The 17,087-nt window shown below is 43.1% G+C and overlaps 2 protein-coding genes across 6 annotated transcripts in view; one reads left to right on the top strand and one right to left on the bottom strand.

Moving 5' to 3' along the window:
* Window positions 1–657: 657 nt before the first annotated feature.
* Window positions 658–11,997, top strand: xpnpep1 (X-prolyl aminopeptidase (aminopeptidase P) 1, soluble). 2 transcript variants are annotated; one of them, XM_071389283.1, is made up of 20 exons: window positions 658–795; window positions 2,257–2,381; window positions 2,783–2,846; window positions 4,013–4,117; window positions 4,362–4,454; window positions 4,601–4,744; window positions 4,954–5,049; window positions 6,024–6,105; window positions 6,259–6,469; window positions 8,207–8,296; window positions 8,420–8,470; window positions 8,612–8,670; window positions 9,178–9,255; window positions 9,360–9,431; window positions 10,242–10,302; window positions 10,413–10,482; window positions 10,580–10,753; window positions 10,949–11,025; window positions 11,166–11,264; window positions 11,633–11,997. In XM_071389283.1, exons 2-20 carry the CDS (start codon window positions 2,265–2,267, stop codon window positions 11,750–11,752), a joined length of 1,863 nt encoding a protein of 620 aa, XP_071245384.1. In that variant the 5' UTR covers window positions 658–795; window positions 2,257–2,264; the 3' UTR covers window positions 11,753–11,997. The 2 variants fall into 2 exon arrangements, with proteins under 2 accessions (XP_071245384.1, XP_071245383.1); XM_071389282.1 differs by lacking the exon at window positions 658–795 and adding an exon at window positions 1,599–1,799.
* Window positions 9,316–17,087, bottom strand: part of LOC139567787 (uncharacterized) — an 8,798-nt gene continuing 1,026 nt past the window's right edge. For 2 of the 4 annotated variants that reach the window (XM_071389288.1, XM_071389286.1), the window contains exon 3: window positions 9,316–12,441. In XM_071389288.1, coding sequence (XP_071245389.1) covers window positions 12,117–12,441 — 325 coding nt within the window. In that variant the 3' untranslated portion in view covers window positions 9,316–12,116. Of the gene's footprint in view, window positions 12,442–13,796; window positions 13,894–14,103; window positions 14,284–17,087 lie in introns of those variants that run through there. The other 2 variants (XM_071389287.1, XM_071389285.1) reach the window with 2 other exon arrangements.

Genomic DNA, 17,087 nt, shown 5'->3' with positions numbered 1-17,087 from the left:
CCTTTCTCACTCCATTTAGCACAGGTACCGGTCGAGTGGCACGTATTTCTCAAACGATACTAAAATCTAACAACTGAACACCGCAAAACTCCCTAAAAAAATCAAATAATCTGATTAAACTATATTGAAAAAACATACATTACGATGATCTGGTCACATGTATCAAACAAACTTCGACACGGAGATAATAATGGCCGCACAACACAAGAAAAACGTAGCTCAAATTCCATCCAATCGAGAACCGGAAGTTGTCGGTCATGCCAAAGATTTTGCTCTCATTTCACGTCAGTCCCAGATAGACAAGAAATTTTTCCTCTGACGTCCTCTAGACACCCAGAGGAAGGCCAGTGAGTTGTGTTTCGGGTCATAGGAGGCATGACCATATATAGGCAGAGCTTTGAAGCCAGCACAAAACATCTTGATTTTATGTTCTTGGTCATGGAAAGTGCTGTGAAATGACTTCTGTATCACTCAGAGACAAAATTGAAACGGATTTAGAAACTAGAGATTGTCTTCTTTCCAATGGTATGATTCATATGCATATAGTAAGAGCAATGATTGAATAAGAGGCAGTTTAATCTGTAGAGCAAATTATGCTAATGCGAAAATATTACACCCTGTATTCTCAAGAGGTTTTAAAGGGAGGCGAGTCTCATCTCCGTGTGGTTATTGGAGGAAGCTCGTGTCACGTGACCAGAAACGTCAACGATTCAATGGCAGCCTACTGTTTTGTAAATTAACACAAGGGACAGCTGCATAAAATAGTGTTTTAAACGACTGAATCGTATTTCTAAGGTAAATGTACAATTTAACGTTATCTTATTAAACTGACATGGTGTTAACAAACTTTCTAGCTGGGTTCAGTTGCCCGATGCAAGAAAGCGATGAATGGAGAATATCGTGTGGTTGTAATGTGGAAGACGCGCGCGTGCTACATGCTACTCACGTAGCCCCATTAGTGTTGTCTAGCTAGCAAGATAGGTAAAGCCCACGAATGTTTTATGTAGAAAATGTCTAATGTGTTAACTACTAAAGCTATGAACAACGTGTGACTCATACTCCAATGAAAGATATACAATATTGACTAAGAAATTCGTATTATTTTGCTCAAAGTAACTTTTCCATTGAATATCCCCCACAGCAGACTGATGAAATGCCACACCTACCCCAACTGCGACAAAATAACTGCATTGAATTGATTAACACAATTATGCCAGTTGGAATCATTCAATTATTTAATTATTTAATTATTTAATTGAATTAGCTCACCAGTTTCCCCCCACTTGTTGCCAGCGAACTTCCTAAATAATTGGTCTCAAATTGTAAACAACATCGCATGTAGGTTTCAGCCAATCCGTGAGTTCGGCGTTGGCTTTGTTGAGCCGATTGGATGACGCCCATTCTGGCATCAGTGAATAAAACTACTCCATCAATAATATGGGATGATTTTATTCCTTTAACGGCCTGAAATGAAACCACTGATATTATCCATTATACACCTTACAGTATGTCAAATCTTTCAAAATTATGATCTCACAAAATGCCTTTTTGTTGATGCGTTTCTTAGATCTTGATGTATGATCAAAGTATACTGTAAAAAGGCAGCATTCAGGCCTAAGGGTAATTGAATAGTTTGCAATTGCAGCAAAGATAATAATCATAATCTGTTAATATTTAACCCTGGGTTTGTCTGAGTCAGCAAGGTTAAAGATCCAGGTGCAGACTAAGACTTTGAGCTCCACGTTAAACAGGCTATTTGTCAGATATCTCATAGACGGCTGAAGACAACATGGGCTCAGGTAATCGCATTATTAATACTTTGAGTTCACAATAATGAACAACACATCTGTTGAGTTTGTCCTGTTTGTTAAACGATGCGTTTGTTATTATTCTTTATCATTTTGTAGGAGGTGGATTCTAGTTTAGGCTATACATGGCCCACTTCTGACACCAAGGTAACAAAACAGGCAGGGATTGTGGGGCGCGAACCCGCAACCTTCTGGCCCGTCGCCCCACGGAATTCAGCTGTGCCTCAAAAGCATGCTCCGATGGTAGTCGATATAAACCAGGGTCGTTACAGTTGTTTTACACTGCTGTGTGTAATCTAGTGGAGGTAAAACTGTGACAGACAGATTAACTAGCCTACTCGAGAGGGGAGCCAGGAGCATACTGTAACTGTGGATCCCGCCGGAGTCCCATTGAGCTGCCTGTTCAGCTCGTCAGTTATGGCTTTACCGCCTGTATATCTCTCCCTAGACGTTGCCATGTCTCCCAAGATCACGGTGGAGCTGCTGCGGCAGCTACGGCAAGCCATGAGGAACACCAAGTACATCGCTGAGCCCATCCAGGCCTACATTGTCCCCTCTGGAGACGCACACCAGGTACTGAACACACACACACGGTCGCACGCATGCAAGAACACACACACACACACACACACACACACACACACACACACACACACACACACACACACACACACACACACACACAGAATTACTCATTAGAAATAATGAACAATAGTGAGTATAAGTCTGCCTGACCTCTAATAATGGACAATGTGACTTTCAAGCAGGGTCCTCTACATCTCCACATCTTTAACTCTACTCTTTCTTTCTCTCTCTAATCCTCATCCCTCCCTTACACCCTCTCTCTCTCTCTCTCACTGGTTGTCGTGATGTGAAGAGGGGAATAATTAAGATGTTATAATAACTGCTAGGGGACCACTTATACCTGATTACTACTGGATCTGATCTCTCTCTCTCTCTCGCTCTTGTTACAGAGTGAATACATCGCACCATGTGACTGCAGACGTGAATTCATCTGTGGCTTCAATGGCTCCGCAGGTATTGTGTGTGTGTACTTGTGTCAGGATCTAGTTCCCTTGTTATAAAGGAGGTTGATCTGGCGAGAACACCAGTGAATACACAAAGACAAACTTATCACAGCCTTTGGTCATGTCAGACCAGATGAAATCAACACTTCATACAATACCAGGAAAGTTGTATTGTCATTTCCCATAAATGCACACCTTGATTATAACAGTGAACTTATACGCCCTAAGAAAGAACAGGACATCTGTAAACAATATAGACAGACATTTGCTTGTATTGAATTAGGGTCAGAGATTGGACACGTTGATAATAAAATGAAATCAGGCCATAAAAACAAGACAGTTCTGTAGCCTTGCTTGACAACCTTTGAACAGTAGCATAGTGACAACTAAAGACATGACTAAGAATCAGCTATTAAGATGACGTGTCTCCAGGCACGGCCATAGTGACAGAGAACAGATATGTAGCCTTGGTTGATTGATGACATGGCTCCAGGCACGGCCATAGTGACAGAGAACAGATATGTAGCCTTGGTTGATTGATGACATGGCTCCAGGCACGGCCATAGTGACAGAGAACAGATATGTAGCCTTGGTTGATTGATTGATGACATGTCTCCAGGTACGGCCATAGTGACAGAGAACAGATATGTAGCCTTGGTTGATTGATTGATGACATGTCTCCAGGCACGGCCATAGTGACAGAGAACAGATATGTAGCCTTGGTTGATTGATGACATGGCTCCAGGCACGGCCATAGTGACAGAGAACAGATATGTAGCCTTGGTTGATTGATGACATGGCTCCAGGCACGGCCATAGTGACAGAGAACAGATATGTAGCCTTGGTTGATTGATTGATGACATGTTTCCAGGCACGGTCATTGTTACAGAGAACAGATATGTAGCCTTGGTTGATTGATGACATGGCTCCAGGCACGGCCATTGTTACAGAGAACAGATATGTAGCCTTGGTTGATTGATGACATGGCTCCAGGCACGGCCATTGTTACAGAGAACAGATATGTAGCCTTGGTTGATTGATGACATGGCTCCAGGCACGGTCATTGTGACAGAGAACAGATATGTAGCCTTGGTTGATTGATGACATGGCTCCAGGCACGGCCATTGTTACAGAGAACAGATATGTAGCCTTGGTTGATTGATGACATGTTTCCAGGTACGGCCATTGTTACGGAGAAGCATGCGGCCATGTGGACAGACGGACGGTACTTCCTCCAGGCCAGCCAGCAGATGGACAACAACTGGACCCTCATGAAGATGGGTAAACAACAACAGCACTCTTAGTTCTTGAATGGATATGGCATCTGAAGACACCTAGTTGAAGCTAGTATAAGTGGAAGTTGGTTTCTTCTGCATCTAAAGTTGAAACTTTAAAGCAAATGCACTTAACCACTTTAGTATAGATTGGCCGATGCTTCTCTTGATAAGACATACTACACATGGGACAGTGTACTCTGTGGTGAGATGTGCCAGTATTTTCTGTCTCATTGCGGGTGTGTCACCAGGTCTGAAGGAGACACTCAGCCAGGAGGACTGGCTGATCAGTGTGCTGCCTGACAACTCCACAGTAGGAGTGGACCCCTGGATCATTGCTGCTGGTCCGTGGAGTTCTACATCTCTTACGTCACACACAATAACACAGTGATAATGGTGTAGTACATGTTGTGTACTCTACTTCCAGTGCTAAGTATCTACCATTTTGGTGCTGACTATGGTTACATGACCTGCCTGTTGTTCCATCCAGACCAGTGGAAGAACATGTCTAAGGCCCTGGCCAGTGCAGGCCACTCCCTGGTGGCTGTTCAGGACAACCTGATAGATGCCATCTGGATGGACCGTCCAACCAGACCCTCCACTCAGCTCCTCACCCTGGGCCTGGGGTTCACGGGTCGGTAGTACCGCTTGGAGCCATTATTGACCTATTCAACATTCTAGAGGTGTTATGTATCCTATCTTGTGATTGGTTGAAAGGTAGTAGCTGTACATGTGTGTACAATGTTTTTGATACAGAAAGCATTTTGTTCAACAGTGACGATGGCATGATGACATCTTCCTCATCATTGGTTCACAGTTAATCCAGGTCCTCCTCTGTTCCAGGTCTGACGTGGCAAGACAAGATGACCGCTCTGAGATCCAAGATGGCCGAGAGGAAGATCTCCTGGTTCGTTGCCACGGCGCTGGATGAGATTGCATGTATGATTCCCTTTATACTGATATAGTTACTATAACACAGCACAGAGACATTTTTCCTATATAATTCACCCTTAACAGTCGTTGGAATTACCACATAAAATAACACCAACTCACTAACCCTGGTCATGTTGAGTTACAGGGTGCACAGGCTTTCGTTCCAACCCAGCACTAGCACACCTGATTCAACATTTTTTTTTTTTTTTTACTAGGCAAGTCAGTTAAGAGCAAATTATTATTTACAATGACAGCCTAATCAAATGTCTTGATTGAAGAGTAGTTGATGGGTTGAATCAGGTGTGTTAGTGCTGGGCTGGAACAAAAGTCTGCCCAACCAGTAGACCTACAGGACCAGGGTTGATGCACTTTATTGAATGACCTCACCAAACAGTTACGTTGCATAACCCTGTGAGGTAGACACGACACCCCCTGATCACGACCCAAGAACCCTGAGGCTGTATGGGTGTCCCTGTAGATGCCTGTCTGAGCACCTCGTTAGCTGGCCATAACGAGCATATAGAGCTCTCAGAGCTGATTGGCTGGCCAGAGTGTTTGTGTTAATTAGGGAGGACAATGTTGATGTTGATTGCAGTCGTCCAGTCACTTTTAGACTAGTGTGTCTAAATGAGGGGGTTTGTCTGGGCTTCTTCCCTAGAGGGTGAGGAGGGTAACCTCATCATCATAATACAATTATTAATAATAATAATGATGATTAGGATCATATTAATAATAATGATTAGGATCATAATAATAATGATTATGATAATAATAATAACACAGTGCTAGCTAATTTATTTGTAGCAGAGAGACACATTTTTAAATAGCTGTTTACAAGATTCAAACTACTGTACATAAAAATCTAAATCAAATTTGAAATGCTTACATACATTACTGAATTTGTTGAAGGAGAACAGGAAAAATCGTATCCACCAAACAGGTGTAAAGTAGTAGTGTGTTAACTGTGTTACTCTTCCCAGGGCTGTTCAACCTCCGTGGCTCTGACATCGAGTACAACCCTGTTTTCTTTGCGTACGCCATCGTAGGAATGAACACAATCAGGTAAAAGATCCTAAAAGCACCCAAATTAATCTAAAATAAAAACACTTGACTTTCTTTCCCGACTGTCCTTTCTCTGACACAGTATAGAATGCGCAGCATGCTTTGATCTCCCATGAGAAGTAGGTCATGAATCTGACCTCTGACCCCACCTAGGCTCTTCGTGGACATCAAGCGTCTGGCCGTGCCGACGGTGAGGGAGCACCTTCAGCTGGACACGCCCTCCAAGGCGGAGCTTAGCGTCCAGACCGCCCCCTACGAGTCTGTGTTCACGGAGCTGCAGGCCGTGTGTGCCTCGCTGGGGCCCAAGGAGAAGGTGTGGATCAGCGACAAAGCCAGCTGCGCCCTCACGCAGGTCATCCCCAAGGTGAGGGAGTGCGACTGTGTAATGTCTGACACAAAATGGCTGTAGTGGGTGCTCATGCAGGTTATTCCCAAGGTGCGAGAGTACAACTGTGTAGTCAGGCACAAAATGACCACTGTGCATAGCTGTATCACATTGGTATAATGATGGGGATGAGTTACCCCCAAACAATGTAAAGTACGTTTGTTAATAAACTCAGCAAAAAAAGAAATGTCCTCTCACTGTCAACTGCGTTTATTTAACTTAACGTGTAAATATTTGTGTGAACATAACAAGATTCAACAACTGGGACATAAACTGAACAAGTTCCACAGAAACATGTGACTAACAGAAATGGTATAATGTGTTCATGAACAAAGGGGGGGGGTCAAAATCAAAAGTAACAGTCAGTATCTGATGTGGCCACCAGCTGCATTAAGTACTGCAGTGCATCTCCTCCTCATGGACTGCACCAGATTTGCCAGTTCTTACTGTGAGATGTTACCCTACTCTTCCACCAAGGCACCTGCAAGTTCCCGGACATTTCTGGGGGGGAAATGGCCCTAGCCCTCACCCTCCAATCCAACAGGTCTCAGACGTGCTCAATGGGATTGAGATCCAGGCTCTTCGCTGGCCATGGCAGAACACTGACATTCCTGTCTTGCAGGAAATCACGCACAGAATGAGCAGTATGGCTGGTGGCATTGTCATGCTGGAGGGTCATGTCAGGACGAGCCTGCAGGAAGGGTACCACATGAGGGAGGAGGATGTCTTCTCTGAAACGCACAGCGTTGAGATTGCCTGCAATGACAACAAGCTCAATCCGATTATGCTGTGACGCACCGCCCCAGACCATGACGGACCCTCCACCTCCAAATCAATCCCGCTCCAGAGTACAGGCCTCGGTGTAACGCTCATTCCTTCGACGATAAACACGAATCCGACCATCACCCCTCGTGAGACAACCGCGACTTGTCAGTGAAGAGCACTTTTTGCCAGTCCTGTCTGGTCCAGCGACGGTAGGTTTGTGCCCATAGGCGACGTTGTTGCCGGTGGTGTCTGGTGAGGACCTGCCTTACAACAGGCCTACAAGCCCAGCCTCTCTCAGCCTATTGCGGACAGTCTGAGCACTGATGAAGGGATTGTGCGTTCCTGGTGTAACTCGGGCAGTTGTTGTTGCCATCCTGTACCTGTCCCGGAGGTGTGATGTTTGGATTTACCGATCCTGTGCAGCTGTTGTTACACGATCAGCTGTCCGTCCTGTCTCCCTGTAGTGCTGTCTTAGGCGTCTCACAGTACGGACATTGCAATTTATTGCCCTGGCCACATCTGCAGTCCTCATGCTTCCTTGCAGCATGCCTAAGGCACATTCATGCAGATGAGCAGGGACCCTGGGCATCTTTCTTTTGGTGTTTTTCAGAGTCAGTAGAAAGGCCTTTTTAGTGCCCTAAGTTTTCATAACTGTGACCTTAATTGCCTACCGTCTGTAAGCTGTTAGTGTCTTAACGACCGTTCCACAGGTGCATGTTCATTAATTGTTTATGGTTCATTGAACAAGCATGGGAAACAGTGTTTAAACCCTTTACATTGAAGATCTGTGAAGTTATTTGGATTTTTACGAATTATCTTTGAAAGACGGGGTTCTGAAAAAGGGACGTTTCTTTTTTTGCTGAGTTTACATGTAGGCCTATTTAGTAAAATGATATGTGTAGCATCAGGTACCTACTAATTCATTGCTTTGTTTTTCTGTTTTGTCCACAGGCCCACCGGTCTCCTATCCCCTACACTCATCTCTGCCTCGCCAAAGCTGTCAAGAACGCCACCGAGATTCAAGGGATGAAAATTGCCCATGTAGTTACCTTTGACCTTTTGACCCTTACAATTATTTAATTGGATTTTAGACACCATAAAATCACCATAATTGTATCATCAACCAGCCATTGATCATGTTTGACTTTTTCTCCTCAACCACAGATCAAGGATGCTGTCGCCCTTTGTGAGCTCTTCGCTTGGTTGGAAAAAGAGGTACTTTATATGTACTTTTAAAATGTCATTTCCAGTAGTTTTGTAGCTGAAAGTCGTATTACAGTTTTATGATGGCAGACTTTTTGGCTGTGAGTGTTGTAATGACTACGTGTCATGTACTGTGTGGTTGTGGTTTTCTAGATTCCAAAAGGCACAGTGACTGAGATCTCCGCAGCAGATAAGGCCGAGGAGTTACGCAGGTGGGGTTCTACTTTTCACTTCAACCGTACAATAACAACATCTGTGACGTTTTCTCTCCAACTTCACTTATTATCCTGGACCTTAGATTGAGATTTTATAGGTTCCATGCAGTCACTACACTGTGAAAAATCTTTTCTGAAGCACAAGGCAATAGGACAATTGCATACACCTCTCATCTCTTTCTCCAAACACATTGGAGGAGAAGGTCAGAGGGGAGGGACCTCTGGCATTCTCATCCAATGGGTTTTGAGAAGGAGACAGAGAGTAGAGAGGACGCAAGGAGTATGTAATTGAGATATTCCCAGTGAGTCAGAGGTTTTTGCATGAGAGGGATATTTAGCATTTTAACTCCCTCTATTGAAACAATTAGGAACTGTATGTACCTACTTCAACTCTGATGCGTTGTGCCTAAGAACAGCCCACAGCCGTGGTATATTGGCCATATACCACACCCCCTCAGTCCTTATTGCTTAAATACACATAAATAAATATTCATGTGGTTTCAGCCAACAGAAAGACTTTGTCGGACTCAGCTTCCCATCCATTTCCAGTGTTGGACCAAACGGAGCAATCATTCATTACAGGTACCTTTGTTTATTGTACAACTTTATTACACTGTAATTAATGTAGAGTTGTTATAATCAATAACTTATTTTGTATTTATGTACTTATTTCTGTTGTCCTATAGACCCCTCCCTGAAACCAACAGAACTCTCTCTCTAAACGAAATCTACCTCCTCGACTCGGGAGCCCAGTATATGTAAGCAATAATCCTACATGTAATAATGCTGCACATAATCCCACATGTAATAATGCTGCACATAATCCTACATGTAATAATGCTGCACATAATCCTACATGTAATAATGCTGCACATAATCCTCCATGTAATAATGGTGCACATAATCCTACATGTAATAATGGTGTATATTATCCTACATGTAATAATGGTGTATATAATCCTACATGTAATAATGGTGTATATAATCCTACATGTAATAATGCTGCACATAATCCCACATGTAATAATGCTGCACATAATCCCACATGTAATAATGCTGCACATAATCCCACATGTAATAATGCTGCACATAATCCCACATGTAATAATGCTGCACATGATCCCACATGTAATAATGCTGCACATGATCCCACATGTAATAATGCTGCACATAATCCTACATGTAATAATGCTGCACATAATCCTCCATGTAATAATGCTGCACATAATCCTCCATGTAATAATGCTGCACATAATCCCACATGTAATAATGCTACACATAATCCTACACGTAATAATGCCACACATAATCCCACATGTAATAATGCTACACATAATCCCACATGTAATAATGCTACACATAATCCCACATGTAATAATGCTGCACATAATCCTACATGTAATAATGCTGCACATAATCCCACATGTAATAATGCTGCACATAATCCTACATGTAATAATGCTACACATTCACCAAATCATGTAATGCGTAATAATGTGACACATAAGAAAAGCACGTTACAAATAAAACATATTGTTCTAATAAATTGTGGTTCTGGTGTTTTCTAGTGATGGAACAACAGACGTCACCCGCACCATGCACTTTGGATCCCCCTCTGCTTACGAGAAGGTAACAGTTATCCATATGGCCTCTCCTCTCATGACCTGCTACAGCGTATGACAGAAGGAAAGTCCCAGTGGTATGTTCAGTGACCTATAGATTTTCTCTCTATATCTCAGGAAACCTTCACCTATGTTCTGAAGGGACATATAGCCGTCAGCGCTGCCATTTTCCCCAACGGAACCAAAGGTGAGACCTTGTGTGTGGAGTACTCAATGTTGCCAGTGTTTGTTTTTAAATGACTAATATGTGAAATGTAAACCTCCACTCCCCCCTTGTCCCTTAGGCCACCTGCTGGACTCGTTTGCCCGCCAGGCGCTGTGGGAGTCTGGGCTGGACTACCTTCATGGTACAGGCCACGGGGTGGGATGTTTCCTCAATGTCCACGAGGGACCCTGTGGGATCTCCTACAAGACCTTCGCAGACGAGCCCCTGGAGGCAGGCATGATTGTCAGCGATGGTGGGGACGTACACACACTCACGTACATGCATGCACACACACACAGACATGCAGGCACGCATACACACACACACTTACTATCATGCATGCATACACAAACACACAGACAGTTTAACTATTTCTCTCTCTCTGTTTCTTTCCGTCTCTCTGTTTCTCTCTCACACACACCTGAACTTGTCTCCTTCCTTTCCTCAGAACCTGGGTACTATGAGGACGGCTTGTTTGGCATTAGAATTGAAAACGTTGTTCTGGTGGTGCCAGCAAAACCCAAGGTGAGAGATTGACTGAATAAGTATAAAATGAAGTGTGTATAGAGTGAAGAATGAGTATTGATGTTTATGGAGACAGATTGACTGACTACGTGTAAAATTAAGTGTGAAGACTAGTGAAGACCATGTGACCGTGTCCTCAGTACAACTACAGGAACAAGGGCAGTTTGACGTTTGAGCCTCTCACTCTGGTCCCCATCCAAGCCAAGATGGTAAACACAGATCTTCTCACCCAGAAAGAGGTCAGTCTTGGTCCCCATTCTTTGGAATTCATATTTTACCAAACACACTGTTTCTTTAGGAGGTGTCATTCATTTATTTATAATTTTAAAAAGTCATCATTATACAGCTCTATAATGTAAACAGCCCTTGAAACTTGGGTAGAAATACTGTATTGTTTGGTTGAATGAAGTGACACGTAGTAGAGCAGAAATAAAACAATCTTTCAGTTTCAAATCAGCTTTGCCATAGGAGAGAAAGATAATATATAAGGAGGTCTTCAGGAAATATCCACAGGTGCTCTTTGAAACCGGGGAAATCGATGAGTAATAGTTCTGCCATTTTGTATGTTATCACTCTGTGTGTGACACTCTCTCTTCTCTTCCTGCAGCGTGATTGGGTGAACGAGTACCACAGGCAGTGCCGGGAGACGATTGGAGCAGAGCTGGAGAGACAGGGCCGCAAGGAGGCCATGGATTGGCTGATCAGGGAAACCCAGCCAATCGCCTGAAGGCTATTCTGTGACTGACTCTTATTTAATTCAATTGTATTGCCCAGGAGTACAATTGATCGATCAATTGATTGCTCATCTCAGCAGTGATGATAACCATTTCTTTAGATATTTTCTCTGAGAAGCTACTATCTATCGTTCTGGTCTCTGTGTATTTCACGCTATGCTTCTTTTCTAAAGCACACCATCCATGTCTGAACTGTTTTATGGCGATTCAATAAATATCCAAGTGTGGGGAAAAAGGATCTTTCACAACTTCCAAATAAGTTCATTCACTTTAGACAATGTTTTTCCCGAAATAGAAACTTGAATAGGACACAAAAATCAAACACCCCTCCCATGAAGTGGAACATGCCACCTTGCTCTAGAGCTGCATGTAAAAGTTGGGCGGGTCCAGGATGATACCACTATTGGGATCATTGGCGTAGTCCTGAAAGGTTAGCTCTTCTTGCTCCTTTGATCCACCAGGGGCGATATTCTGGATATTGTCCTCTTCCTCCAGCCCTATGGGTAGAGGGTTACTGTAGATGTAGTAGATTCTGGAGTTGTCCTTAGATGCTTCCTGTTTTCTGAAGAATGAGAGAGGGTTTCTGAAACTGGTGGATCTGTTGACAGCTCTGATGTCCACCGGGTTGACTGGTACGTCACGAAGCACAGCACTCTCATACACATGGGCCCTCTTCGACAGCCTGGAGGCGGGAAAAGATATCATGTGCTTTCAGGGAACTGTGGGACTTTCTATGTGTTCTTTCTTGTCGTTTTAAACCAATGCATTAAAATGGCCATCATTATTTTGTGTGCACACCAACATGGTAAAAACGGTGGCTGTAAAAGACCATTCAGTTTTGTCATATGTCCATGGAGTGTCACTGTTCTACTGTGTTAAATGTGGAGTCGTACAGTGAGGAAAAGGCTACACCAGAGGAAGCCGGGCTCATTGTAATGGCATAAATGGAATGGTATTAAACATGGAAACGACATGTTTCACTCTGTTCCATTAATTCCATTGCAGCCGTTACATTGAGCTGGCCTCCTATAGCTCCTTCCACCAGCCTCCTCTGGGCTACACGTCTAGGTTTGTCACCAAAACAACCTTCAAAGGTTCAATGTAATTTAAGCGTCATATTCAATGACCAAATATTTAGTTTGCTCCAATGTAGCCTAACGAGTGAGAGTCATTACTAAGATGACTTTAGCTGAGATGCCAACATGACTCAGAGAGGTAATTGTAAGCCAGAGAGATAAACATGACCCAGAGACAGATGACCTGCGACCGTGACAGGAGATGCTGTAGAGCCTCTTTACTAAGATATATATATGAAGTATAGGGAATTATGGATACTGTAGTACAACAAGCCTTACCTCCTGCGACCGTGACAGGAGATGCAAAGCGAGAGGTTTTACCCCACCCAAAATCTGTCCACGAAAATACATTTTTGTATGGAGGTCAACGAGAGAGTGTTGAATTTGTCAATAAAAAAAAGTAATTGCTGATTTGCTACGTGAGGCTTATTTGATCGAATAGACGTTTCGTAATGGTTGTTATGAATGCACTGATATAACTGGACACATGGAATTTCTGCAACTTACCCAAAAACTGACTTTATATATCGGAGATGTGCCTTCTGTCATAGAGATAGATAGAGGACTCATCATGGATATAACCTGTTTTAGAATGGACCTTGCCATTGAGGGCCTCCACCATTTTAAAGTAGTCAACTGAGTGGGGATTCCTATGAGTTAGGAACAATCAATCAATGATGAAGACTTTTAAATAGAGAGAGCCTCAATGGCGCTGCCAATGCTCTCTAACAGACGCTATAATGGCATAGATACAAAGATGAGTGCTTGATCTAACTATGGCCTGTTTACACGATTACCTGCCCTCTCATTGGCTAGAATGGTCCCACCTGATCTCGCCTCCTCCGGCCTGCCTTCCATATTTGAGGACATATCCAATATCTTGTCAATATAATTTACAATCTTTGCTAAGATTCATATGTAGTACAAAGCATTATGGGTATTGTAGTACATCACGCCTTACCGTCTGCGGTTGTGACAGGATATGCTGCAGAACAGGCCAGTGATGGTGAGAACACACAAGGCTAGAGACATTAGGATGATGTTGAACACCTTGAACTCTGGAAGAAGAAGGAAAGGAAAAAGTGACTATGGTGAACATATTCTAAGAAGAGGGGACTAAGACTAAGGTCCACCTTCATTTCAAGTCAAACACTGAAACTTATTCAAGACACAAAGTCCCACTCAACCAACAACACTCCCAGTTCAACTTACAAATGAAGAGGCTAGATTCAACAGAAACCAAAAAGCAGCCCTGTAGTTGACCTTACCCACCATGTACTGCTGCGTTCATATCCTGGTCGACCGTGGTGAGAGCCGCGGTCCTGTTCATATCAAACGCCATCACCGTCACACTACTGTGGTTGTGGGTCCCAATCCCACTCATGTTGTTGCCATTGGCATCCACCACATGGACTGATCCCAGGCTTCAAGCTCCACTCGCTGATTTAAAAGCCCTCAACACCATGTGACTCCCCCTAACCATTCTTGGCTCTGTTCTGTTGTCGTGGAAACTTGGCGCCCCTCTTTTGGCGCCCCCCAGCCTTTGTTCTGCACCCTTTTTAGTTCTTGTACCCCTCTTCCCCCCCCCCATCTCTCCATACACCCCTCGTTTACATATTATTAGTATTCTCTCCATCTCTGAGGGACAGTGAGAGAGAGGGAGAGGGAGTATTCTCTCCATCTCCGAGGGACAGTGAGAGAGAGGGAGAGGGGGTTAGTGGTGGAGGGTGGATGGGTAACAGTCTGAATACTCATGGCAGGTTCTGAGTGGTGCCCCACTACATTAACAGGGAGCTACAGTACTTTAGGCCTCTTGGGTTGAACACCACCAACTCTTCCCTCAACACCGCCACCCACTTCAGTACAGACAAGATATGTTGTGTTCTGACACTATAATTGATTTCACAGCTAGTTGAGCTTCAGCTAACCAACCCAATAATAGCAATATGCTGCAATATGGCCTCTATAAGAAAAAAGTCCATCATGTTCAATACATCACATATCAGCTTCTCTTCATCACATCCTGTCAAACAAGGAACACACCGTCTGTGTCCCAAATGGCCCCTATCCCTAACTAGTGCACTACTTTTGACCAGCGCCCTTGTCAAAAGTAGTGCACTTTATAGGGAATAGGGTCCCATTTGGGGAGCACCCACTGTATTGTATTGGAACACATTGCGTAATAGCCTGGCTATCTCCAGTAGCGTTCCAGTGTGAAATGAAGCATGAAGAGTTGGTAGAGGAATACAATGCTCTCTTTGTCTCGGTCTGCTCCCTGTGCATAGCCCCATATTGTGAAACCATGGCTCCAACCTGGATATAGAGGTCATTATTAGGGTTCTCGGTATTCATTAAAAAAACGAGTCTTTCAACCATGCCATCGCCCATCGATCTATGACCATTTTATTTGGGGTTCGTCACTTTCCAGTAGATGTGTGTCTATAGTTCATAGGTCATCATTGGGCCCTTGTGGATGTATCAAATCTACATAAGGCCTACTGTCCAATGTCCATATCTGTGAATAGGAAAACATCTCAATCTCCCCTGATACTTCTAGAATAATCCCATCATAGTTGTTGATATCGTATATTTTCCATGCTCATCTTCAGTACTGTTTTAGACATTCTTGACAATATCACAGTCCCCGGCCGCTCAATGCGGTGCCAGACATTTGATTTTTTTTATTGACGGATAGCCAGGGGCACACTCCAACACTCACACATAATTTACAAATAAAGCATTTAAGTGAGTCCGCCAGATAAGAGACAGTAGGGATGACCAGGGACGTTCTCTTGACAAGTGTGTGAATTGGATCATTTTCCTGGGTGTCAGGGAAAATGTATGGAGTAAAAATTATATTATTTTCTTTAGGAATGTAGTGAAGTAAAAGTAAAAGCTGGCAAAAATATAAATAGTACAGTAAAGTACAGATACCCCAAAAACGACTTAAGTAGTACTTTAAAGTAGTTTTACTTAAGGACTTTACACCACTGGATGGAAGGAAGGAGAGAGAGGGAGTTATACAGACAGAAATAGCAGGGAGAAGAGAGGAGAAGGGTAGCGACACAGAGAGAGAGAAAGAAGAAGAGAGAGAGAAAGAAAGAACCCACGACTTGGGGGTGTAGAGGGACAGTTCTCTAGACATAGGGGGGTCTGTTCACCTCATGGGAAATCAGTGCCTTGCTCCTCTCTCCGCAATGAGCCAATAGAACGTGGGAGAAATAGTTTCCTTCTGAACTCTCACTGCTGCTTATTTGACTGTCCTGACCGAGACCAGTTGGACAGCAACCAAACTGGCTACTGTAAACCATAGCCCACTAGATAAGTGCTGAGTGTGATTGGTGAATTTGCCTGAAACACAAACAGAATAATGACACGGTAAATATTCAATAACGGAAATTAAATAATGTGGATGTCAAAACAATAATAATAATTTCCTACATCCTCCTTGACTGTGATATCTTATTGTAGGACCTTTTGGAATTTGAAAGAGGGATAGATTTGACTTTATAGTCCACTAGAGGTGAGTATTGACATGGGTTTCTGTCCTGAAACTACTGAAGTTGTTAGACGTTGTACCCTAAATGCTGGTCCAGGATTAGATGTTTCTTTTCCACCTTATAGTTATGGATAGGGTTGAGGAACAGGTCATCTTATCCTAGATCTGCTGTTAGGGGAAAGTTCTTCCTCAAGCCAGTTGTAAAGCACATTATGTCTACATGGAGGACATGCTGCTGAGTTGAGTGACAGTTATAACCTGTATGTGTTGCAGTAATAACACGACACACTATACTGTATATGTTATAGTAATAACGACCCACTACACTGTCTGTGTTACAGTAATAACACAACCCACTATACTGTCTATGTTACAGTAATAACATGACACACTATACTGTCTGTTACAGTAATAACACAACCCACTATACTGTATATGTTACAGTAATAACATGACACACTATACTGTCTGTTACAGTAATAGCACAACCCACTATACTGTATATGTTACAGTAATAACACAACACTATACTGTCTGTGTTACAGTAATAACACAACACTATACTGTCTGTTACAGTAATAACACGACACACTATACTGTCTGTTACAGTAATAACACGACCCACTATCCTGTATATGTTACAGTAATAACACGACCCACTATACTGTCTATGTTACAGTAATAACACGACCCACTATACTGGCTGTTACAGTAATAACACAACCCACTATACTGTATATGTTACAGTAATAA

Source organism: Salvelinus alpinus, chromosome 2, assembly GCF_045679555.1.
Source record: "Salvelinus alpinus chromosome 2, SLU_Salpinus.1, whole genome shotgun sequence".
NCBI classification, from domain to species: domain Eukaryota; kingdom Metazoa; phylum Chordata; class Actinopteri; order Salmoniformes; family Salmonidae; genus Salvelinus; species Salvelinus alpinus.
This window is presented reverse-complemented; position numbering and strand designations above follow the sequence as displayed.

Excerpts from the sequence above, each read along its gene's own strand:
- xpnpep1 (XM_071389282.1), top strand. Across the intron at positions 2,382-2,782 it reads CCTCTGGAGACGCACACCAG|AGTGAATACATCGCACCATG; the intron begins GTACTGAACACA and ends CTCTTGTTACAG. Across the intron at positions 4,455-4,600 it reads CCCCTGGATCATTGCTGCTG|ACCAGTGGAAGAACATGTCT; the intron begins GTCCGTGGAGTT and ends TGTTCCATCCAG.